The 25516-nt window shown below is 52.3% G+C and overlaps 1 protein-coding gene across 1 annotated transcript; it reads right to left on the bottom strand.

Moving 5' to 3' along the window:
• Positions 1–3043: 3043 nt before the first annotated feature.
• LOC308531401 (liver carboxylesterase 1-like) lies at positions 3044–25362 on the bottom strand (the record flags this gene model as incomplete). Its single annotated transcript, XM_081108343.1, has 14 exons — positions 3044–3398; positions 3688–3760; positions 4552–4683; positions 5866–6013; positions 6237–6317; positions 7749–7889; positions 10048–10086; positions 13841–13945; positions 15941–16045; positions 17523–17676; positions 19224–19357; positions 20599–20743; positions 22457–22661; positions 25311–25362. 14 exons carry the CDS (start codon positions 25360–25362, stop codon positions 3215–3217), a joined length of 1698 nt encoding a protein of 565 aa, XP_080964469.1. The 3' UTR covers positions 3044–3214.
• Positions 25363–25516: the final 154 nt, after the last annotated feature.

The following is a 25516-nucleotide window of genomic DNA, read 5'->3' on the forward strand; positions in this document are numbered from 1 at the left end:
ACACACACACACACACAAGCACGGGCCTTTGCAACCTGGGAACACCGCCTGGCTGCTAGCCTCTGAAGACTGTAGGGTGCTGTATCAGCATCTTCAGAGCCCCAGGGTGAATTATTCTTCTGGTCCCACTGTTCAGCCACACCAGGGACACCAACCCGTTCTGCAAGGGCAGCCGCCTCCAAACCTCGCCCCGTTCCCGCCTGGCTCAGAGTCCTCTGCAGAAGGGATGGGTGAGGCTGGAGTCTGAAGCCAGACCTCAGCGTGGCTCCCATGCATAAGCCCCCTGCCTCACGTGAACGAGATGCAGTGTTTCTTGTGTCAGTGGGAGGCGGCTGGGAACACAGCTTTCCCTTGGGGAACTCCCTCAGGTTTGCCGTGTGGAAATGGATTATCCGGAGAGTAAAATCCTAGGAATTGACCTTAACTCCTAAGCTGCTGGACAATCTTAGGAGAGAAGACACCCCCAGGGGCTCCAAATGAGCCTCCCAACCCATCTATGTCCATCAATTTACTCAACAGATATATACCGAGCATGCAAGCAAGCAAGCACTGGACAAGTGTGAGCCCATGAGCTACTGTGCCCTTCATTTGGCTTTGTCCTTCACTTGGCTTTGCCCTCTCATCATGGCATGAATCGGCACAGGCTTTGTGGTGGAGAACAGGGCACAGGCAGACCAGGGGTTGGGGGGCCCACTGGGTGACACTGGGGGTCCCTTTCTGGAGAAAGAGAGGCTCATGTACCATCCCCTCCAAACCAAAATTCTGTGGATCTAGAATTCTGTGACATTTTCCAGTGGAGCCTAGAAGATAGGCAATGTTTCTGGAACCTCAGTTATTTTCATATTAACATTCCGTTTCTGCCATGTCAGCTCACCATCTGTACTATTGCTAGCAATTTCCCTCCAGTGTCTTTTACTTTAAACACTCATTCAACACGAAAATGTTACATCATGGCCAGACGTGGAAGACCTGGATCACTTGCCACAAATAAAGGTGAGCATGGAAGGTGTGTCACTGCATTTTAAAAAAGTAAAATGATGGCAAACATAAGAAGAGAATAATAAGTAATAACACCGCTAACTGATTTACAAAAGTGCAGACCCGAATAAGTCACCCAATGGGAAAAGTGGACGGTGGGCGGTCAGTAACATCAGGGCAGGGACACCTTGTCCACCACCATGACCACCAGTTTGGGGACCAGGCACCAGCCTGATCAAGGGTCACCCTTTCTGCAGCCAATTCACTGAGCCTCAGGGAACCAGATAAGGCTTTTGAACCCATGCCCAGTGTGGGAAGAAAGGATAGCTTCGCACTTAAGGACTCAGGCTCTGGAGCCAGACTGCCCAGGTTCATGTCCCAGCTCTGTCTCCAGGGCCCGAGCTTCACAGGCATGACACCCAGCAGGCACACAGGGACCCTCTCACTCAGAGGGGCTCTTCCGTTGCCTGTCACCATCTTAATATATTTTACAATAAGGGTGTTCTTTTGTGGTTTTATTTTTGCACAACAAATTATGTAGCTGGTCTTATCTATCATTAGCTGAATTTTCTTGGGCCTCGGGTTGCTCTGAAGATTCTTTGAATATGAAAATTTATTATGAAGACACAATCTCAGTTACTATATTATTACAGCATTTAAAGGTATAATCGCCAGACTACCAAAGGCTGCCATCACCTCCACCTTGTGATGAGCCACCGACCGGCCATCTGTCAGTCCATCCACCTAGTCCCACTGCCAATCACTGGCTGGGGGACCATGAAAGTGAACCTGACCTCGGTCCTGACCCTGAGAAGCCCATGGTCTAAGAGCCAAGCCTCTGGTCACTGGCTAACATACCTTCCTTCCCATTCCTGGTGCCAGTGTACAGGTGAGCACAGGTGAGCTGGCAGCCACAAGGACTGAATTGCTACAGCCACCAGTATCTGAAAACAGACTCCAGTTCCTGCTGGTACACTCGGCTGTGCCAGCTGTGTGACCTTGGAAGGGCATTCCTCCCACTGAGCCCAATTTCATGAAGATAAACACCCTCCCTGCCCTAGGCAGTTTGGCTCAGTGGATAGAACATGGGCCCATAGACTGAAGAGTCCCGGGTTTGATTCCCATCAAGGGCACATATCTCTGTTGCAGGCTTGATCCCCGGCCCTGGTCAGGGCACGTGTGGGAGGCAACCAATTGATATGTCACTTTCACATCAGTGTTTCTCCCTCTCCCCTCTCCCTTCCATTCTCTCAAAAAAAAAAATCAATGGAAAAATATCCTTGGGTGAGGACTAACAAAATAACCACCTCCCTGCTCCTGGCTTGTCAGAAGACAGAGAGGAGACGTGGGCTGTGCACAGGTTGGGTCTGTCACTGGGGGCTGTGTGCGATGGCTACCACCAGATGGAGGGTCCTCGAAGGGCGTCCCCTCTCCATGCCTCTGCTCAAAGCCTCGGGCCTCTCCCGGCTCCCGGAATGAGGGGCAATGTATGTCTGAAATAACTGGTTTCAATCCCTGGAGCTTGGGGAGCGTGGAAAGCAGCTGTAGGCAGGGGCAGAGGAACAGGTGGTAGGGTGTGGTCAAGAGGACAGTGCCCTTCCCGCACGGAGGGGGTCCCTCTGGGGATGGCCAGGCAATGCGGTAGAAAGAACCCCATCTTAGGGGAAGGAGGCCTCAGTTCGGCTCCAGGAGTTGAGACAATGACTCTGGGAGACTGGGAGCCAGGTTCTTGCCCTCTCTGGGCTCCCTGTGTCCCCATGTAGAGGTGGTCAAGTGGCCACCTTGCTGCTCTTCTAGCTTGAGTTCAGTAGGAGATACTGCCAATGCTTGGCTCATGTCCCCTCTGTGCTCACTGCCCCCACCTTCCCCCCACTACACACACACACACACACACACACACACACACACACACTCTTGGCTATACTCTACGGGCACCTGTGACTCTGCCTGAGGGCTTTCTCCATGGAGCAGAGCAGAGAAGCCCCTGATGAGTGATAGTGTGACTGTCCCAACCGTCCCCCAGGAGGATGGGGTAGACTCCAACCCAAGACACAGACACTGACTTGGTCACCGAAAGAACATTATTTCCAAAATTCAGGCTACAGGCGTAGAAGCTCCCCCTTTGTGGTCTCTGCCCACTCTCACCAGACACTAAGGTACCTTTTTGGCCATAAACACCTTCTGTAGAATTGCACCTAAGCTCCCCCAGATCGTGGAGGCTGGATGGGCCTCTCCTTCACAGCTCAATATGCTCTGTTTGTGGTGACGTCCTGGCTGTGTCCTGGGCAAGGAGCTTGGTGAAGAACGCCACTTCCTCATCTTTCAGCTTCTGGGCTGCCTGGGTGGGTATGCCAATCTGCAGGTACCCTTCCTTCTGGTCATACACGGGCCAATGGGGCAGCCCCTCCCCGTTGGGGTTCCTGGAAACAGAAAAAACATCAAATAGAAAAGCCCCAAGGTACTGTATGGTCCCAACAACTCCCAGAGATTTGCAGGGACCCCCCGCCCCCACCACCCGCCCACAGCTTCCTCTCTCCCTAAAGACTCAGACGCCTCCAGAGGCAGGGACCTCCCCATCTCCTGGGAAGCCGGTCCCTTTGAGAGCTCTCATGTCACAAGTCTCAGGGCCAGGAGTTTGACCATCAGTGTCAGAAGCTACCCCTCCCACCAGATACGCCCTGCACTCCCCAGCCCTGCCTGGCTGCTCACCCATTCCGAGCGAAGTTGGCCCAGAATTTCATCACCATCTTGCTGAGTTTGATCTCCTCTTCGGAGGCGCCGTCTGGAGGGAAGAGGAGGAAAAGTCTTTGCTACTCCACGTGTGGTCGTGGGCCGGCAGCAGCCACACCACTTGAGTGCTTGTTGGAAATTCAGAGTCTGAGCCCCGACTCCACACCCACAGCGGTGAGAGCTGTGTTTTAAGAGGACACTGGGTCGTCTGTGTGCACTGGACGCTGGGGCGGTACTGATGGAGGCCTCAGCCCAGGGCTGCAGTCACACAGAGGCCTTGCTGCTCTCTGCCACCCCACCCCCCCTCCCTCTTCAGAGTGGAAAGGCCACGCCCAGGGGATCCCCTACAGCCACCCCAGCTCCCAGGATTGTCCTTCTGGGGTGTGTTTTCAATCTCAGCCACCGCTCACATTTTCATTGGTTCTGAAAAATAACAGAATTGCAATGACCCTAAGCAGTCATCCGGTCAGGATATGGCACTGGTGTGTCCCATACAGGCCTGAGGTGGGTCACACGCAAGTCGTCCATCTCTGCTGATAGTTACGGTATTAAAGACATTTAGGAATATGATCTTTTAGAGAAAGGTTAACACCAATTCTAGCCTTACTCTGACACTCTGATAGACCCTTGTGAGTGCGACCTGACTGGGGACATTCTAGCCCATGAGCAGGCCCTGTCTTACTGATGCCCACTGTGCACGGCAGAGCAAGAGAGAGGGGACCTTTGTCGTTCAACCTGTCATGGTGAATTCGGGAAATGAAGTCTCAGAGAAAAGGAGAAACCTGCCCAAGGCCACCAAACCGAGCCCTGACCCCAGACCCCCCTACCTCCAAGGGCCATCACCTTTTAAAAATGGAGCCCCGAAGACTGAGAAGATTTCATCCCCGTGGTCCCCTATCACCGTCTTGGGCTTCGTGTCTGCCAAGAAGCTTGGGCGATACCGAAACTCATACATGTAGGTGGGGGCGCCGGCATCTGAGAAGACATGATTGACACACGTTCATTTTACCCGTTCCACACCTGCATGGTGTCTAGGGTTCAGGGGGCCCAAGCACCCAGGGAATCAGTAGCACACCTGGGTCCTGAGCACAAAACAACAACAACATGAACAGCAGCGGCCCCTGTGAGTGCCAGCGGTGTACTGGACAGTGTCCCACACGTGAGGGATCCGCATCATGGACAACTGAGATTCTGCAAAGGCTCCTGGCTTGCAGACTAGGTGAAGGGGGACCAGTAGAACAGGAAGGACCCAGAAGGAACACCTCCTCTCTAGGTGAGCTCACCCATCGCTGACCTCACACCCCACCCACACAGCTCTGGGTCAATGCCATAAGTCCCAGGGTAGACCCAACACACACAGGGATGGACAAGAGCTGACCACAGACATGGAATTCTCCAGAACACCTGCCCCCACATCTGTCACTGCTCACCCCTTTGGGCTTTGCTGGTTACAGACAACACTCCTGATCCTATGCTTGGTTTCAATCCTCCCCCGGCTCCACTGGCTTTGAACTTGGAAATCTTCCAAGTCACATCTCCAAGATTAGCCATCCAGCTCCACAGACCCCATCATCCAGGTGAGGAGTGCCTGTGGCAGATGCTGTCGGTGCCTCGCCGTATCCCTACTTCTGGGCTTGCCAGTCCGGCTTCACCTCCAGCGTCTGGAGCTCTTGGCCTGAGGTCTTCAGCCAGCAGAGACCACTCTGCCCCTAAGTCCAGCAGGCCAGAGCCCTAGGGAAGGAGCCACCCCTTGGGAACAGCCTTTAACCAACAACTCATGCAGTTGGAGGCTAAGTACCCCAGCTCCCTCGTCGCTCAGGATGACCCTGAGACACGTCTTCTGCTGGGCCCCAGAGCACCGGCTCCAGGTGCCCACGGGGCACACGTGCTGGACCGTGCAGCAAGCCTGGCTCCCTCTCCTTCCCACGCCACTTCTCCACTCCTCTCCTGGTGTCCCTGGGGTCACCTCCAAATAAACTAGCGGCATTTGGATCCTTTTCTCAGCGTCCACTTCTGGCAGAAACCAAAACAGGACAGCGCCCCAGCCCAGGCCACATGGGACCAGCCTCGGAGACCTGTCTATGCTGAGGGGTGGGCAGGAGAGACAGTGAAGTGGGTGGGGTTGGTGTCCCTTCCTGTCCAGTCTCTGGGACTCACCTCTGTGGCCACGCGCCACAGTCACAGCTGGGACACCAAATACCACATCTCCCAGCAAATCCAAGAACCGGTCTTTCTTTTTGACAGGGTCGTCTGTCCCTCCTAAATACTTCTCAATGACCGCTGGGATCAGTGCCTCAGGGATGTTCTGAAATGGGACCAAGAGTGAAAGGGGCTGCCACCCCGGTTGAGCGACATGGCGTCTCCAGCAGTGAGCACGGCTGTCAAACCCTCCCTCCCCAAGTGGCAACGTGGGAAGAAAACCCTCTGGCCCCAGTCTTCATTCTGCCATTTAATTGCTCAGTGACCTGGGCCAATCCCCTGTCCCTCCAAGGGTCTCATCCCATCCCGGGAATTCCCTAGACCCTTACAGTGAAGGAGAAGGACTGCCATAAGAGTGACGAGGCCGTCTTCTCGTCCAGCTTGCCTTCAGAGATCGGGTAACCCATCATCTGTTAAAACACAGGTTAGCAGTCGTGACTCGTTTTGGTACTAACAGGAAGAACCAAACTGACCAAACAACCAAACCAATGCAGGCTGGGAGACAGCTTGTCATGTCTTGACAGACAAGGACTCTGATGAACTGGGCAAAACCAATGAATGAAAGGGACTTATATCCAGATACTCAAGGAGAGTGAAGAAGATGAAGTAAATGTTAAAAGAAGCCGATTTAGGCCTCTGCAATGTAATGGAAGCTAGTGTTGAAGGACAGAGCCCTGGGGGATGACACAAACCTCACAAATACCCCGCACATCTAAGATGACCCAGGAAGCCCCCATCGTGTCATCATGGCTTCATTCCTTCGTCATAATCTTTGAAACCGGGCTCAGGTGAGAAGTGTACAACAGCTCTGCACATAACCATCCCATCCAAACCTCTGCTCTAAGAGCCTTGACCAAACTCTAACACTGCTCCCAGCAGCGTAGGCTGGGTCCCTGGGTGACTGATCCCAGACCCCTGAGAAGGCTCTGTGCGGCCAGGAGAAGGCACTGTTTGTTCCAGCCAAAGCCTGTCTCTGCCCTTAGAACTGTACATCTACCACCCAAGCTGTCGCTCAAGGACTTGGGAGCCGTCCCTTTGAAACACAGACATGCAGGGGATAACTCTGCTCTCTCCCGGTCCCTAACTTCAGTGGGCACCTCGCTGCAACTGACACCCCTGCCTGCTGACATACACACAGGAGAGGTGTGCTTCTCCTCCAGATAAGTGCCACTTCACAAATCCAGGGGCCTGGTCTCATGGCCACCTTCCCAACCCCTCTGCACAGCAGCTTTTACACGGCTCCAGTCTTGTGCTTCAGCGTTTGAGTGGAGTTCACACTGGATCTTACCCCTGCTGCAGTAATATAACGGAATGAAACCTGTTCCTACCACTTTCACTAGTATCCGGCTTTATCTCTGACAGAAGGGAAAGCCCTTCCTAACATTTAGAAGTCAATTTTACCACAAGAGGAAGGAAGCTCCACTGATTCCTTCTAATTTGATGACAAAGTGCATGTCTGGGAATTTATGGAGACACTGGAAAGCATGGAGCCCAGGGGGAGAGGCTGCAGGGCCTCAGGCCTTACTCCTGAGCTCCCCTCCTTCCCAGGGCTCAGTTTCTCCATATGCACAATAATTCTCTCTACCAGCACTGGTATTCCAAGTTTCTTAGAATAGAGACAATCAAGTTTGGGGGAGGGGGCCCCAGAGCTTCACCACCCAGGTGTCTGTTGGGCCATCCCAGGAAAGGTTTCCATGGAAATGTCAACTTGTGCATAGGGAACAGTTGCCCTGGACCCAGAAGGGAAGGGTGGTCTGGAGAAGGAAGAGATCCTGCGACCAGAGATGGGAGGCCGGTGGGATGGGCGTGGAGGCGAGTCTCAGAGGCCCACGCAGGCTTACCATTGGAATCATCCATCCGAACTCTTGCTGGTTGATTCCGATGATGCACGGAACGGAGTTGAGCTGCTTTTCAGCCAGAAGCTCTTCAGGCATCTTCGGCAGCAGCACTCCATCAACCACAGAACACATTACGGGCTGGCCCTGGGAAGAGGACATAACAGTGTCCATGCTGCCCTCCCCGCTCACACCCACGTCCTTCTCTCAGCTCGTCTGAGCACGGCCAGCACCACACACCTGTGTGCCTGTGGGCCGTGGCACAGAGCTCAGGGTCTAACAAAGCAGCTAAGTCTGTGACTCCAGGGGATTAGCAGTGGGCAGGTGATGGGGGGGATCTCCCTCAAATTGAAATATGTAAAAATATTGTGTTAATATTTGTGTATTATATAAAACTTTCAGCTTGAACTTTATGTCTATCTATATGTACCTCTCTCATGACAGTCAATTCTCATTATTCGCGGTGGTTACGCTCCGTAAAGTCACTGTGGACTCTGAGTTAGTGAACCCTGAGCCACGGCTCCCAAATCCCACTGTGTACACTCACACCGCCAGCAAACCCACCCCCAGTTCCCAGTTTCTTTTCTCCGGAACACTGCCATCATCAAACACACTCCATATTTTAGTTGTTTACTGTACTCTCTCCTCACTCCTAGAAGGCCAGGGGTTGTTTCTCCTTTCTTTGCCTGTGTCACTGGTCTATCCCTCCACCACATCCACCCACACCCACCCCCCGCTCAAAACTCAGGCCCCGGCACGTAGTACTCGGTGCTAATGAAATCTTTGCTGAATGACTGAATGCATTTCATTCAATCCTCAAGACACCTTCTAGGGCTGTGGTTCTCAACCTTCCTAATGCCGCAACTCTTTAATACAGTTCCTCATGTTGTGGTGACCCCTAACCATAAAATTATTTTTATTGCTACTTTATCACTGTAATTTTGCTACTGTTAAGAATCATAATGTAAATATCTGTTATGCAGGATGTATTTTCATTGTTAAAAATTGAACATAATTAAAGCATAGTGATTAATCACAAAAACAATATGTAATTATATATGTCTTTTCCGATGGTCTTAGGTGACCCTTGCGAAAGGGTCGTTCGACCCCAAAGGGGTCGCGGCCCACAGGTTGAGAACCACTGTTCTAGGGTAAGTGCTACTGTCCCCAGAGAGAAAGCATAGTGGTTAGGACTGGGAGACGTTGCAGAGGTAAAGGCATGGGAGCCTGGTGGCCCTCTGGAAGGCAGGAAGAAAGGAGGAAGGGGAGGGGGAGGATGCTGTTGGAGTTTCCTGTGTGGCTGCGAGGAGTGTCCTCAGGCTGAGGCTCCTGGCTCCCTTCTTGGTGACCCTGCACATAGTGGCTAATCAGCCCTGCAGCCTTGCAGGAGATCTGGGCTCCTCTGTGCAGGCTCCTGAACCCCTGATGCAGTTACCTCCCTCTCCCCGAGGTGGGAGTTTCTAGTGCAACCTTCTCCCCCTGGGGCATTTTTGGGAGCAGGAAATAAAAACAAGAAAAACTCTAGAGTCCAGCCAGCCTGGCTCAGTGGTTGAGTGTTGACCTATGAACCAGGAGGTCACAGGTCGATTCTCAATCAGGGCACATGCCCGAGTTGCAGGCTCAGTCCCCAGTGTGGGGCATGCAGGAAGCAGCTGATCAATGACTGTCTCTCATCACTGATACTTTTATCTCTCTCTCCCTCTCCCTTCCTCTCCGAAATCAATAAAATTATATCTTTTTTAAAAACTACTAAAAAGAAAGAGAGAGAGAGAGAGAGAGAGAGAGAGAGAGAGAGAGAGAGAGAAAGGAAGGAAGGAAGGAAGGAAGGAAGGAAGGAAGGAAGGAAGGAAGGAAGGAAAAAAGGAAGAAAGAAAGGAAGAAAGAAAGAAAGAAAGAAAGAAAGAAAGAAAGAAAGAAAGAAAGAAAAGAAGGAAGGAAGGAAGGAAGGAAGGAAGGAAGAAAGAAAGAAAGAAAGAAAGAAAGAAAGGAAGGAAGGAAGGAAGGAAGGAAGGAAGGAAGGAAGGAAGGAAGAAAGAAAGAAAAGAAAGGGTGTAGACTGGGCCCAGGAGACACAGAGTTAGTGACGAAGAGCACTGGACCGGGAGTCATAGGAACAGGCTGTGGTCTGACATCTGGTCCTCCTGGCTGTGTTACCCAGGCAGGTCACTGCCCCTCTCTGGGCCTCAGCAATATAAACACAAGGAGTTACTATGCGTCCACAGGGAGAAGTCTTTCATTCATCTTCAACTGGAGCTTAAAGGTGTCAAGATTTGAAACTTGTGACCCAGAAACCAAGGGTCCTTACCTCTCGGGGGTCTCCATGTAAATCAAGACGCAAAAAATTCTGTGAAAACAAAGGCAGGGGATGTGGGTGAGAGGCTGCCTGGGAGAAAGGCCGGTCTTGGTCAGCTGCCGCCAAAGGTATCAGGGTCTCCCTCCCGGTGCCGCCCTGTCTGGCCAAGAGGAAGTGAGTAGGGCACTGGCTCCCCTGGGCATGAGCTCAGGGTCTAGCTGTGGGTGGGGGAGAGGAGCTCTGGGGAGGATTTCTGTTGTGTGTGCCTGCCCTGCCCTCCATCCATTTCTCCTTCTTGTTCCCCAGGCAACAACACCCGCTTTTTAAGGGGGCCTCCCTCATCCTCACTCCATGAGTCCAGACATGTATAGAAGACCCGGGTGCTCCACCTTCCTGACCACAGAGATTAGCTCATGGATTGGCACGGGGCCCATGTCAGGACAGTAGACATTACCCCAAACTCTTGCTAGAATTACTGGGAAAGGGGGCTTCTAAGCAGATCGGATATATGTCTAGACTAGAGTGTTGCCGTTGCCTTGAACCACCCCAGGGGACCAACCTGCCTGAGAGTAAACCAACACTAAGAGGCAAAAGTTGAGGGGTAGAGACAGATTCTCAATACTAGATGTGTGCCTGGGTCCAGCCATGCCTGAAGCCATCCACTCCTGAACTTTTCAGCCACCTAACGATTCTGTGACAACACATTCCTTTTTCTACTCAAGACACTTTGCAAAGAGTTTTCCCATCCTGCACCAGAAAGTCCTCACTCATATACCCTCACTGAAATTCCCGGATTGGAGAGAGTGCAGGTTGGGCTGAGGGACTCCCTAACCCCCATGCACGAATTTCATGGACCGGGCCTCTAGTAGTGTAATAACCCTCCAGCTTGGCCAAAATGTACTATGGTGCCATTCTTGTTTTCAGAGATATTTTTGAATATCCATCCGGTGGCTCGTCCCTCTCCCAGGCTGCAGCCTGGCTGGTCCCCACCCCATGGTTCTCTCTGTGTATGCTCACCACTATTGCGCTGGTTCATGCTACACTATAGCTAATAGGTCTGACTAGTAGGTAGAAACTAACCAGTAGAGAACCTTCATTATAGGCTGTAGTTCTACAGACCAGGTGTTTATGGTGTGTGCGTGTGTGTGTGTGTGTGCGTGTGCGTGTGCGTGTGCGTGTGTGTGTGTGTGTGTGTGTGTGTGTGTTGGGAGAGTGGATAAACATGGCAAGACTTCCACATGATCCCAGAAAGTCTCAGAAGGGTAACATGGGTTCTCTGAGTTTTCCCCAAGTGACCAGTCCTCCCCTTAGAACCTTACAAGCTGGGTCCTCTTGTGCCACATGGAATAAATGTGTCTCTTTCCAGGCATCAGGAAACAGCTGTGTTTTAATTCCTTCAAAACACTGGTCACCTTTTTTGAGTCTGAGAAACCGGAACTCAAGCCCTAAGGCTACCCTGGGTTCAACTCACGGACGCAGAGTGGAATTCCGTGCAAGAGGCCTGCCCTGGGTGCCCAGGAATGTCTCCCGAAGCCCATAGGGTCCAAACAGCAAGTGGAGGGACTCAGGTTACTTTTGGGCTCACACTCACCCCATCTTTGAAAAAAAGGGAAGAGTTCCCATTGGCCCTAGATGCTGTATTCCCTGGGTGAATGTCCCACTGTAGCTTCCCTGTAATGACCCTTGCCATAGACACCCTTCAGTCCTCAAATGTCACCTTCTCTGTGAGTTATCCCTGCTGATTATAATGAATGATCCTCTTCTCTGTACTCCCACCACAATGGCAGATGGATGGATGGATGGATGGATGGATGGATGGATGGATGGATGATGGATGGATGAATGGATGGACTAATGGATGGATGGACTATGGATGGGTAAATGGATGGATTTGGTCAATAGATGGAATATGGGTGCATTGGATAGTTGAGTGGATAAATAGGTGATACCTGGTATATACATGACAAATGGATCATTGATTTTAGAGGGATGAATGGTGGATATAGATATATGGTGGCTAGATGATACATGAACAATTGATAATAGATTAATGAAGTTATGGATAGATTGATATTAGGATGAGAAAAGGATATTGATGAATTGGATATATTTGTAGAGGGATAGACAGATAATAAGATGATGAATGGATGATGGTTAGCCTAGGATCACAACTGAGGCAGGGTCTCAGAAATTCTAGAAACTTGGGCCATCACTGGGTCATAACTGATCATTTCTAAATTAACCAACCTTTCTGAAATCTTTGTTCTTGATACCCTCCTTCCAAATCAGGATGGTAGTTACCTCTAGTGTCTAATTTCTTTAAAAAAAATATCTCTGAAAACAAGAATGGCACCATAGTATAGTTTGACCGAGCTGGAGGATTATTGATCATTATGTCAGTTTTTGACATTGCTAACATTTCAGGTATCTACACTGATAAAAGACAAAGATGCTAATTGACCGTACCTTTGCCATGCCCACCAGCCAGTCAGAGCTACTATATGCAAATTAACCCAACCAAAATGGCGGCTGGCAGCTATGGGGCTGGAGCAAGCAGAAGGCTTGGTTGCCCTGGCAATGGAGGAAGCCAAGCTTCCTGCCTGCCAGAGCTGGCTGGGGCCTCCGCAAAAGGCAACAAAGTTTCAATCATAAAAGCTAAATAAATCCCAGATACCTGCTTCCAGCCAGCCTCCACTGGGAGCTTGGGTGGCTGGGGGCTGTGGCCAGCCTATAACAGCCATCAGCCCCTCACCCAGGCTGGCCAGGCACCCCAGCAGGAACCCCCACCCTGAAGGGGCAGTGGTCAGCCTGCAGACAGCCATCAGCCCCTCACCCAGGCTGGCCACATCCTCATGGGGTAAAGGTCCCTGCTGGGGGGGTTGGCCAGCCTGAAAACAGCCATCAGCCACTCACCAAGGCTAGCCAGGGGCCCAAGCAGGACCCCTTTCCCTGAAGGGGGTGAGGCCAGCCTGCAAACCACCCTAAGCCCCTCACCCAGGCTGGCCAGGCACCCCAGAGGGGACACTCACCCTGAAGGGGGTGTGGCCAGTCTGAAAATGGCCCTCAGCCCCTCACCCAGGCTGGCCAGGCAGCCCAGTGGGACCCCCACCCTGATCCGGGACACACTTCAGGGCAAACCAGCCAGCCCCCACCCAGGCCTCTTTCCTCTATAATAAAAGGGTAATATGCAAATTGACCCTAACAGCAGAGAGACTGGGAATCACTGGTCACTATGACACGCACTGACCACCAGGGGGCAGACACTCAGTGCAGGAGCTGCCCACTGGTGGTCAGTGTGCTCCCACAGGGGGAGTTCTGCTCAGCCACAAGCCAGGCTGTCGGCTGCTGGTATAGCAGTGGTGGGGAGAGCCTCTCCCGCCTCCTCAGCCGCACTAAGGATGTCTGACTGCAGCTAGGGCTGCTCCCCGCTGGCAAGTGGACATTCCCCGATGGTTCCCGGGCTGGCAGAGGGATGTCTGAGTGCTAGATTAGGCCCAATCCCCCAGGGAGCGGGCCTAAGCCAGTAAGTGGTCATTCCCCAAGGGGTTCCAGACTGTGAGAGGGTAGAGGCCGGGCTGAGGGACCTCCCAAGTGCACAAATTTTTGTGCACCAGGCCTCTAGTTTCATAATAAAAGAGAAGAAAAGAAATTCCCTATTTAGGTTGAGGGGTGCCATTACTTCAGAGAGGGGAGAACCTGTCCCAGGCAGTGTTTCTGGGAAAACGGGGCAGCTGAGATGATAAAGCCTGAGGCCAAGTTCCCAGGGTGGGGCAGGCCTGTGAGGAAGGAGAAGGGAGGCCCCTACCATCTTCAGCGACGTCTCCAGGAGCTCGTCCTCCGACTTCTGACGCAGGCAGTGCACCATGACCACCGAGGTGGTGGTCTGACAGCCAGCAAAGGTAGCGATTTGCTGCAGAAATCACAGGGACAGCAGCATTCAAGAGCTGTGTCCCTCCTGTCAATGAGTTGATGTTCCATCCCAACCTTAACTTCTAAAGGCAGCAGGAGAGGAGGGGGAGGGGGAGTGGGGGGGCGGGGGTAGGGTTGCAGATATTTCTTTGGACCAGCAGGCGTGGGCCCTGGGCCTCAGTCATGCCAATTCTACCACCTCTGTGCCAGTTTCCTTCTCTCTTAAAATTGCCAAAGGCTCTCAAAGCCAGATGTCTGCAGAGGGGCAGCTTGGAGTGGGCTTTAGGGCATGGCATCCAGAAACCCACTGTCTGGTTTCAAATCTCGGCTCATCCTCTCACCAGCCTTTGGCCTCTATCTAGCGAATCGTGCACAGTGCGGCCAGAGAAGAGGTTGAAACAGAGAGAAGAAAGCAGGCTCTTCCATGGCGGGCGTGGAGAGGGTACATTAAGGGGAGCTCAGGGAGAAGGTGCTATGAAGAATAAAAAGTCTTAAATTCCCTTCGTTGGCCAATTTCTAGTTCCTGTGTGACAGCAGAATCCTACCCCATCTCTGCCACCTGTTTCCTTTCAATAAATCCCCCCTTTCCTGACTTAAGCCTGGCCAAGTGGACTTCTGCTGTTTACAACCAAATAGTTCTGGAAAACCTCGAAATTCTCGCCCTCTTCGTTTTCTCCCCTCCTCTCTACCAGCCAGCCCCTTTCAGCCTGGCGGCGGCCTCCACTGAGCCACGAACCAGGAAACCACTCTCACATCCCAAATAAACGCTCCCACCCCACTCCTGTGTGCGCTCGTCAGCAAAGCCTAACCTGCTCCGTGATGCACTCCCTTCCTTGGATCCCTATCAGTCTCTAGATAAAGACAAATTCTTTCCCGGGATCCCTGGCAGCAGGGTCCCTGGCAATGTGCCCAACCTCAGCTCACTCCAGGTTCCCTCTGCTCTTTCTGCTCTGGCCTAATCAGCCTCCCCACCCCCCCACCCCCCGCCCCTCTGACACTTCCTCCTACCGCAGGACATTTGCACACATCGCTCCTGCTTCCTTGGACATTCATATCTCACCAAGCAGGTTACTGCTCATCCTGAAGATTGCACATTAGTGATCATTTTCTTCAGGGAGCCTTTCCCCCTACAACCGGGACTAAGGGCTCCTTCTGAACTCTGTCATGATGTTAAGTACCTCTCCTTCCTGCTCCTGCCATGGCTGACATTGTGTAACTATGTGATTATGTAGTTGTTAATCAGTCTCCTCCATTGGAATGGAAGCCACACAAGGCTGCTAGGTGTCTGGCTGTATCAAAATTATTTGTTGCCCGGCCAGCATGGCTCAATGGTTGAGCATCCACTTATGAACCAGGGGGTCATATGCCTGGGGGGCATGTTCGATACTTAGTGAGGGGCCTGCAGAAGGTAGCCAATCAATGATTCTCTCTCATCATTCATGTTTCCATCTCTCTCTATCTCTCTCTCTTCTTCTCTGACATCAATAAAAAATATGTATATTTTTAAAAATTATTTGTTGAGGCAACAAATGAATTCACGAATAAATTCTCCAGGAACCCAGCCTAGTCACAAGGCCCCTCGGGGAGAAACCACTCCAGGCCCATATGTGGCCAGGGGCGGGGTCCCCAGAACTCAGGCCCTCAGAGAGACGAGATGTGGTGACAGTCCACTCCCCACACTCGGCCCGGCAGCCCACCGTGCACACTCTGGGGAGTGTGGTGCGTGGACAGTGATGGTGCTGGCAGGCCAGTCAGGAGCCTGAGTCCCCGCTCTGCCCTGATGCCTTGCTGACCTCGCTGAGGGGCGTCTGCTCTCTGGCCCACTTTGCTCAGAAGTAAAACTGGGAGGCAGGGTGAGGTGTCTCCTTGCTCCTCCACTCAGCCATTCTTCTGCAATGATCTGGGTGTGCCAGCTGAATCCCAGGGCAATGCAGGCCCCCGAGGACTCCAGGGGAGCAGAGCAAAGGGGGTCAGGGCTGCCCAGTAGGAGACCTACCTGAGCTGTGGCCTTGACATCTTTCTTGACCAAGGCAGAGGTGAGGGACACACCACTCTGGGAGATGGCTCGGTGGAAGAGATTCTTGGCCAGGGGAGATAATAGCTGGGAGAGGAGTGGAGATGAAGAGAGTTGAGGCTCATGGGGAAGGGTCTTCAAGAGCTTCCCTAGCTCCATCCTGGCCCATTCCCCTGGGCTCAGTGGACATAACAGGGCCCCGCCTGGCCTGTTCCCCAGGCTGACCCTGAGGCCCTGTTTCTGTAAGACAACCTCAGCTGGAAGAGCCCAGGGCACAGAGCGAGGAACACAACAGGCAGTGTGTGGCAAGCGCCGACTGTAACCATCAAAAGATCTGAAAGACAGTTTGGCAATTCCTGGTAACACTTTCAAGACAGACTTCTGAGTCTACATTTCCATTCCTAAGAACTCACCCTAAGGAAAGTGATCCTGGAGGCACACGATGGTGTCTGGGGTGCCCGTGCTGCTCATGATGGGGAACGCGGGCAGGGACCCCAGGTTCCAACATGATGGCATTGAGTAAATAAGCTACTTTTGTATTCTTAACATGGAATATTATAAAAAATAAAATTACTGGAGTGTATCATGGTTAGGAAAATATTTATGTTAGACTGTAATGTTAAGGATGTTTTTTATTTTAAAAAATCATAGATACTTGATAGATAGATAGATAGATAGATAGATAGATAGATGGATGATAGGGTGATTCATCAGAAAAAGACTAGAAAAGTAAGTGTCAACATGTCCATGGTGACGATCCCTGGGTAATAACATTGAAGGTGACCTGCTTTTCTTCTTTGGGCGTATCTGTACCTCTCCTCTTTCTCCACTTTACAAAATGTAAAAGCTTCCTCTGAGTATTTAACTATAAAAGCAAACGTGTTTAAAATATGGTAGCAGCACAGACACTCTGCTCAGCTCTGAGGCAGCTGGAGGGGTTCTGGCAGCTCCCAACGGCTTCTCATCTGGTTCTCCGTCTTTGATTCTCTCCATGTCCTCTCCGGTCCCATCTCCCACACCAGGCTCCCAGGTGTGTCTGTGTCCCCTGTCACATCCCCACCCCTGAGCCCCCCTCCCCTCCCCTCCCCCTCTCACTTGCTTCCCCCAGCCCAGCTCCCTCCCGCGCTCACAGAGACTGCCTTCCTCCTTCGTGGGCATGGACAAACCACAAAACCCCCTGTTCTTACTGTGTGCTCATGGCCTCCTGACATGTGGATCTGGCTTTAGGTCACACAGCGACACTCGGCCCAGCTCTCACAGCTGCCCCCTCTTCCTCATAATTTATACCCACCCTGCTCCCCAGGAGAAGTGAGGAGAGTCCTCATGGAGAAGGGATTAGGAACTCAACCAAGTCAGGAGGAATGTTGCAGGCCTGGGCTGGAGATGATTATGGCCCCAGGATGCTAGCGGAGCCCTGAGCTCCTCGGGGAGAGTTGGGCCATTAGCTTTCCACTATCTGCTCTGTGCAGAGGAGGGCCAGCCTTGAACCCAGGTCTTGTTAATAAAGGTCAGCAGGTCTCCCAGGGAGCCCATCTGTACCCACATCGGGGCCAGGAACACTTACAAGAATAGAGACACTTTCAGCTCCCGCGGACGCTCCGAAGATGGTCACGGAGCCTAGGTCCCCTCCAAATTTGGCAATGTTCTCCTGGACCCAGCGCAGTGCGGCCAGCTGGTCTAAGTGACCCCAGTTGCCTCGGCTGTGTTCATCCCCTGTGCTGTGGGTAAGAGAATGGGGGAAGGGGAGGTAGAGTCATCATGGTGGGATTTCCAGGACCATAGCTTGGGCTGGGGGCTCTAGGTGAGCCCTCTACAACCCAGACTCACAGGTGTAGCATTGTTTGTTTAGCTCTCCACTCATTCACCTGGCATGTACTTACTGAGTATCTGCTATGTGCCAAACACTGTTCTAGGAGCCCAAAGCAAAATAGGCAAAATCTCTAACTACACGGAGCTCACACTACAGATCGGCAACAAATAAACAGGTTCATATAAGAACATAACACCAGTTAGCGAAAGTGCTCTCAGGGTAAATAAATAGGCTCACGGAAAAGGCAGGGGTGGGGCAGTGGGGTCTTATTTCAGAGCAGATGTCTAGGAAAGGCCTCTCAGAGGCAGCCTCATCTGAGTAGAGATCTGAATGAATGAGCACAAGAACCTTGCCAATATCCAAAGAAAGGAATTCCAGGTGACAGAATAGCACGTGCAAAGGCCCCAGGATCCAGTGAACAAAAGTGTGAATGCAGAACATGCAGCCAAGAGAAGGAAGTATTTCAAAGAGGTGTGAGGGTCATGTGTGGATGTTGCCAAGGATGGGCACAGAGCAGGTGGGTCACTGGAGACCTCCTCCTCCACCAGAAGAGTCCGGTGGCGTGGTCTGAGTAGAAACCTGACTGGTGTGGGGAGAGGAGAGACTGGAAGGAGAGAAGGCGTGGAGAGCTGATGGAGCAGTTTTAATGTAACGGGGAGCAGAGAAACGGACCGGGGGGTGAAAGAGATGGAGAATGTGAATGAAGGCTTTGCATCCTGGGACATGAGTACCCTATCGCCCTCCTCCAGCCCTACAGGAATTTCCAATAAGTGTCTATCCCACCTCCTGTCCACCATTCATCGCAGGGTCCAAGGTCCTGGGGCCGGTACATTGAGAAAACCTACTAGTAACACTGCCCTAAGGAACCCTGTCTCCTGTCTCCAGGGAGACTCCATGGAGAAGATTCTAGCCTTGGCTCATGCACGTGCCAAATGCGGAAGCAAACGGGGCGAGTGAACACGACATTCATCCTGAGAGGCTTGTCCTCTGGAATCAGATGCTCTGACACCTCCCAGCTCCAGCCACACGTTCCCTCACCTGAAGTATTCACCGAGCTCCCGCCCAAGTCTGCCCTTCCCTCCTTTCCCATGAGAGGGGAGGTGTTGAAACTGCTGCTCTAACTGCTGTGCTGCTGTCATTCCAGAGGTGTGCCATGCGGTGTGGCAGCACTGGCAAAAAGGACGTGAGCATTTCAGACGCGAGAACATTTGACTTGGGTCTTCAGGATGTATAGGAGTAGGTCAAGTAGAACAGGCATTCCAGGCAGAGGGAAGAGCACATGCAAAAGCTCAGAGGCAGGTGGACCAGCGTGGTTGGGAAATGTGACAGTGTGTGGAGCCCAATTATAAAGGGATTTGGACGCCTTCCTGGGGAGCTGACATGACATGACCCAGAGCTGGGTCCTGCCACCCTCACTTCAAGGGCCCATGTGCTGTGCGGAGTCCAATATCTTACCTGAAGAATCCCCAGATGCCCAGGCGGTACTGAATGATCACCACCACCACGTTTTCATGGGCAGAGAGGGCCAGCCCGTCATAGGTTGATGCCCCGCCCACCACCAGACCTCCTCCATGGATCCACACCATCACCTGGACAGGGAGGAAGCAACCACACAGGTCACAGATAGAGGCAGAGCTGGGAAGGACCTCCAAGGGTTGTCTGGTTGATCAGGACTGAAGGAGGCTGTTCTCTGAAGCTCATCAGCCCCCAGCAAAGGTGGGGCAGGCAATCGCTCTCCTCCCCACTCCCCCAGCCAGGGCCAGGCCACCCCCCACCCATGGACCTGGCTGCCTCTGCCTGTCTCTCCAGCCCCAGTGCTGCCTGCTCCCAAGGCTCTTCATGCTGAGAACAGCATCACGGGAATGGCCAAGGCCAATGGGGTCATCTTCCCCCAAACACTCCCATCATCCTCATGCCTGGGCCCCTCACTGTGCTCAGCATACTCTGCCTGGGAAGCCCTTGGATTTCAGGGTCATTAGTCACCTCTGTGCGGTGAATTAAAGTCCTCTCATGTGTGTGAATGACTATCTCAAGAAGCATCCATGCCCCCAGTGTTATCTCTTGCTCAGATCCTTCCCTCTGCACCCCAAGGACTGCCCCCAGCAGACCCACCCCCACCTTCTGGCTGCCCATCTCTGAGCCTCTGTGTATTGAGGAAATGTTGACTCACTGGGACATCTCCCCAGCCAAAGATAATTAGGAAGGGAAATTAGCCAAGAACATCTCAGATATTTAGACAAAGACAAAGACAAAGGACACTGCTTCTTGGGCTGCCCCTGGCTCTGCCTCCACACCTCTGTGCCACCCTGGGACACTGGTCAGAGCAGCATCTTTGCGGCTGACAAACACCACCCATTGGCTCAATTTTTCAGAGAACCCTTGCCCTGGTCCTGCCTACCGGACTGGGTGGCCTTGCCTTCCCTGATTCTCTGTCTGTAAAGGGAGGGTTGCGGTGTTGCCTTTTCGGTGAGGTTCCTTCAAGCTCTAACTTGACTGGAAAGCATGCCTTAGCTTCTCTGGCAATCAGATTCCTAACCTTGCAACTATCAGTAGTCACGCTTGTCCCTCTGTTCACATGAGAGAACGTGGAAAGAACTGACGATATGTTACAGATGTACAGCGAAGTCCCCGGGAGGCACCATGACTATTGCTGGGGGAAACTGAGGGATGGAAAACATGTGTTTCTTGGGGTCACATGGCCTGTCCAGGGAGAGCAAAGGAAGCCCAGGGTCCCTAAAATAGCCGTGGCTGAGACACTCCCCCACCACGCTGCCTTCCTCCTCCCCAGTCCACACCAGGAGATCGCTCCTATATGGAATGCACACCTTACCGGCAGCCTGCTCTTCCTGCTCAAGTCTGCGGGAGTGTAGATGTTTAGGTAAAGGCAGTCTTCGGAGAACTTGAGAGGAATGTTCTCCTTTCTGTTGGTAAAGAGCCTGGAGAGCACCTGGGCTGACATGGCATCTTGGGAGCACCTTGGAGAGGTGGGGGGAGTTGGAGAGAGATATACTCAGGTTTTCTGGAGCTGCGCACAGAGCCGTGGCCTGGGAGCTCTGTGCCTGTGCAAAGCTGCTGTTACCAGAGAGAAGACGTTGAGTGGGTAGGAAGCCATGAGCGGGGGCCGTGGGGCTCACTAAAGCCTCCCAGCATCATGGATAGCGAGAAGGCCTGGCTCCTCTCCTCGTCCTGGCAATTTCCGATGCACCAGGTCAAGGACAGGAGGCTGCCTAGCTACTGCCCTCCTGGGAGATAGTGGTCCTGACACCCTGGACGAAGCCCAGCTCTGGGCTGGGCTCCCACGGAGGGTGCAGTGGGGCCATGCACCTCGACCAGGTAACCCACGTGGTCCAGTCCACAGGAGCCTCCCATTCACTCGAATGTGGGGCCTGGGACAGGTCAGGGGTGAAATATTTGCAGGGCGACATCAGGAGAACTGCTGCAGCCCCAGGTTTCCTAGGTGACCTTTGGTGACAATATGACAATTGGTGAGTCCTCCCCGTGAGTCTGGCATTCACTATTCCTGGTGGCCAGGTAACTAGACACACCTGGGAACTGAGAATTTGCCAGGTCCACACCCCAAAGCACTCCCACCCACACACCTGCTGGCGCACCCCACTCTCCAAATATAGCAAAGTCCAAGTCAGGAGAATATAGAGTTAGTACCTCTGATCCCCATCACCTGCTTAATTTTTTTAAAAATATATTTTATTGATTTTTTACAGAGAGGAAGGGAGAGGGATAGAGCGTTAGAAACATCAATAAGAGAGAAACATCCATCAGCTGCCTCTTGCACACCTCCCACTGGAGATGTGCCCACAACCAAGGTACATGCCCTTGACTGGAATCAAAGCAGGGACCTTTCAGTCCACAGTCCAATGCTCTATCCACCAAGCCAAACCAGTTAGGGCAGCTGCTTAATTTTAAAAAAATTTTTTTACAAAGCACTTAGTATCCTATCTATACTAATAAAAGGGTAATATGCTAATTAGACCAAATAGAACGGACATCTTCCAGATGTCCTTCCAGACAAAGCTGCAGTGGCTGCGAGGGCCGAGGAGGGCCAGAGGCCGGCAGTGGCTGAGGGACACCTCTTCCCAGTGTACAAATTTTCGTGCACCGGACCTCTAGTTCCAACATATTACATAATGTATGTATTAATTTGCATGGTGTTTATCATCTATCTTTCCCAGCTGGAACACAAGCTCCATGAATGTAAGAATATCTGTTTCCTTCACTAATGGAGCCCAGGAACTTAGAACATGCCTAGCAGACAGTAGGTGCTCAATAAATACTTGTTGGAGAAAGGGTGCTAGCATGCTGTGGGAGTTCTGGAATTTGTTATTGTTGTTCATAAATATATTTTTTTGATTTCTGAGAGGAGAGAAGAGGGAGAGAAAGATAGAAACATCAAGGATGAGAAAGAATCATGGATTGGGTGCCTCCTGCACACCCATACTGGAGATCAAGCCGGCAATTTGGGCATGTGCCCTGACCCGGAATCAAACCGTGACTTCCTGGTTCATAGGTTGACGCTCCACCACTGAGCCATGCAGGCTGGACTGGAATGTTTTTAAGGATCTACCTTATCTTAAGGATCCAGAACAATGGAGAAGGCACTCAGAAGCGTGCCTTGGCACCAGCCCGCATCCCTTTGAGGCAAACGTTCCACTAAAAATGCCAACACTTACATAGGAGGGTAGGAGGTGGTGTTCTTCACGAAGGTCCATGGCTCTGCAGGCTGCGGAGGAGCAAACCTCAGGGGTCCGAGCGGCGGCTTGGCAAAGGGGACTCCCAGGAAAACGGCCATGGGCTGTGCAAAGCCTTCTAGGCTGACATACTCCCCCAGGACCTGGCCCTGCACGGTGTCCACCACAGGTGGTGAAGGTGGGTGCCCTGTGGGCGTGGAGAGGAAATGAGGACAAGCACGCGATGAGAGGTTGGAACTGGACTCCAGGTGGGTCTTGCCCCAGGTGACCATGAAAGTGTCCCCTCAACTCCTAGGCCTCCAATTCTTCTTACGTCAAAAAGAGAGGAGGTGAACTGGCCTTCCTAACTCATAGGGTCCTAAGGAGCCCGTGGGAATTGGAGGAATCACAGCATCAAGTACAACATCAATGCAAGGAGAGCTGCTGGGCGTGGACTGGACATATGGTTTCCATTCTTAGGAGCCTCTGGAAACCATTTCCAATTGAGGTGCTGGTGCTGAGCTACAGGAGGAAAGGGGGAGCAAGAGGCAGCCCCTCTTCTTAGCAGCCTGGACCTTGCAGGGGGAATGAGCCACATGCACACTGGATACTACTGCTGGGAAGAAAGAAGGAAGGGGTGGGTGTCATGAGGGAGGTATCTGTTAGGTGTTACAGGAACAGAATAGGGAGCCCGGCCTTCTGATTGGTGGCCTCATGGAGGGGGTGCCCTTGGTGCTAGGACTTGTGGGGAAGACTTAACAAGGGGAGTTGGAATGGGGCAGGGTGGGGTGGAAGTTGGGGGGGAGAGACACCACAAGGCAAGACCTGCCCGAAGAAGAGAGAATGACTCATTGTGCCAGAGCGATCTAAGGGGAGTGGAAAATTATCCTGGAATGAGAAGCTTCATGTCTGAAAGGGCCTCGGGTGCCTGGCTAGGGGTCTGGACTTTACACAGTAGGTCCATGAGCAGAGCAGCCATGAATATTCTGGAGAATGAAAATAAACTCCAGATGGGGCCTGGGCTGTCAGGGTATTGATGGCCACAGAACTGTGGGTCCAGGAGCCACAGATAGTATAACCATGCAGAAACTTTATTTTCCTTAATCTGGCCTTTATTTATTTTTTATTGATTTTAGAGAGGAAGGGAGAGGGAAACATCAATGATTAGAGAGAATCTTTGACCAGCTGCCTCCTGCATGCCCTCATTGGGTATCAAGCCTACAACCTGGGCATGTGCCCTTGACTAGGATCAAACCCAGGATCCTTCAGTTCACAGGCCGATGCTCTATCCCCTGAGCCAAACTGGCTACGGCTGGCCTTTATTTTTTCCCCCCTTTGATTCTAACTGGCCTTACCGAGCACCCTCACTCACTCAACTTCCCTCTCCCTAGCTCAATCATGTAGCCGAAGCATATCAACCTCGTAACCGGTGGCCTGTGAGTTGGACATGCTTGATGTAGCCCTCATGACAACTGGTCAGCATCCAGCAGTCTTAGGAACAAGGTCCTGGTTCAATTGACTACTGATTCAATTTTTTTAATCCTCACCTGACAACATGTTTGGAGAAAGGAAGGGAGGCAGGGAGGGAGGAAAGAAGGGAAACATCAATGTGAGAAACATCAATCTGTTGCCTCCTATACACGCCCTGACCTGGGATTGAATCCACAACCCAGGTATGTGCCCTGACTGGGTATCAAACCTGCAACCTTTCAGTGCACAGGACGATGCTCAACCAACTGAGCCGCCCCGGTGGGGCTCAATGGACTATTTAGACAGAGTTTTCAATCAAATGGAACACAATATCTTGGCCTCAGTTGTGTTTTAGCTCCAGACCCAGGAAAGCAAAATGATCCCATAGAACAAATCCTCACCACGTCTTTTATTTTCTGTTCTGATACATTGACTGACATCCCAGGTATGGCTGACTCTGGAGGGACTGCCCCTGCCCCCCTTAGAGTGAACCAATTCCTAGAGATAGTCATCAAATTGCCCTTCTAGCATGCCAGAGTCTGTACCCCTGCCCCCCTTGCTCAACAGCTTCTTTCTCAGGCTACCACGCCCCAGCCACTATCTTCCTGCCCTAATCACTCCAGGGACAGATCCTTGCCAACCACCACTGAAATAGCCTATTTGCATAGCTTGCCCTGACCTGCAACCACCACCAAGACTCTTGCCACACTCCCTCCCTCCTCCGTCTCCTGACCTACCCACTGTTTACCTTGTGACAATCATGGTGGTGGGCCCCCTCTGCCTCTTGGAAACTGAGAGTAACAACCTATTTTCTCAATGAAGTGGCTCCTGATCTGCTGGCCCTCCAGCAGTTTCTATTAAAACAGGACACTTTAAAACAACCCCTTTACTTAAGGATTCTTCCGTGGCATTTCCTCCATCCCCAAAGAATGAACCCATTTCATCCTCAGGAGAACCCCTCCTTCTCCCCACCCCACCCCCAGCCCCACCCCCAGGGAAGTGTACCACCATCACACATTTAAGAGAAGGAGGCGCCCTGACTAAGGACACACACGCCTTTGGAGTCGATGTTAATATGCTGCTAAGCTGCTCTCCACGATTTGGCCACATCTGGACTAATCAGTAGGGGAAATAAACAAGCTCCTGCAGGTCCTCGTCCACAGGTGTGAGCTGAACGGTGGTCCGTGCGCCTGCCGCGTGCCCAGCGGTGGTCTCCACGGTCCCTCACCCCTGGGTCTGCTGCAGACTCGGGGATGCACTCCCATCACGCTGTTTCAGAACCACACCCATCACAGGTTTGCCCAGCACGCAGCTCCCCCACCTAGCACCAGACACAGATTTCCAAATGTGCCCGCTCCCCCGCTATCTGTATTTCAGAAGGACTCACCCCAAGCAGTGCAAGCGGCCAGGGAGCCCAGGACCAGAGCGAAGAACCGCATTGTGGGAGGACAGCAGCTCCTGGGCCACAGGTCTCTGTGCAAGTGCCTCCGCCTCCAGGGGCTGTGGGCCCGCCCCTCAGCTACCTGTCAGCAGCTCCCGCCCCACTGCTGCCCTATCACCTAATCAGGATGCAATACAGAAGCTCCAGGTCTC

The sequence above is a fragment of the Myotis nattereri genome, assembly GCF_964212035.1.
Source record: "Myotis nattereri genome assembly, chromosome: 15".
NCBI lineage: Eukaryota > Metazoa > Chordata > Mammalia > Chiroptera > Vespertilionidae > Myotis > Myotis nattereri.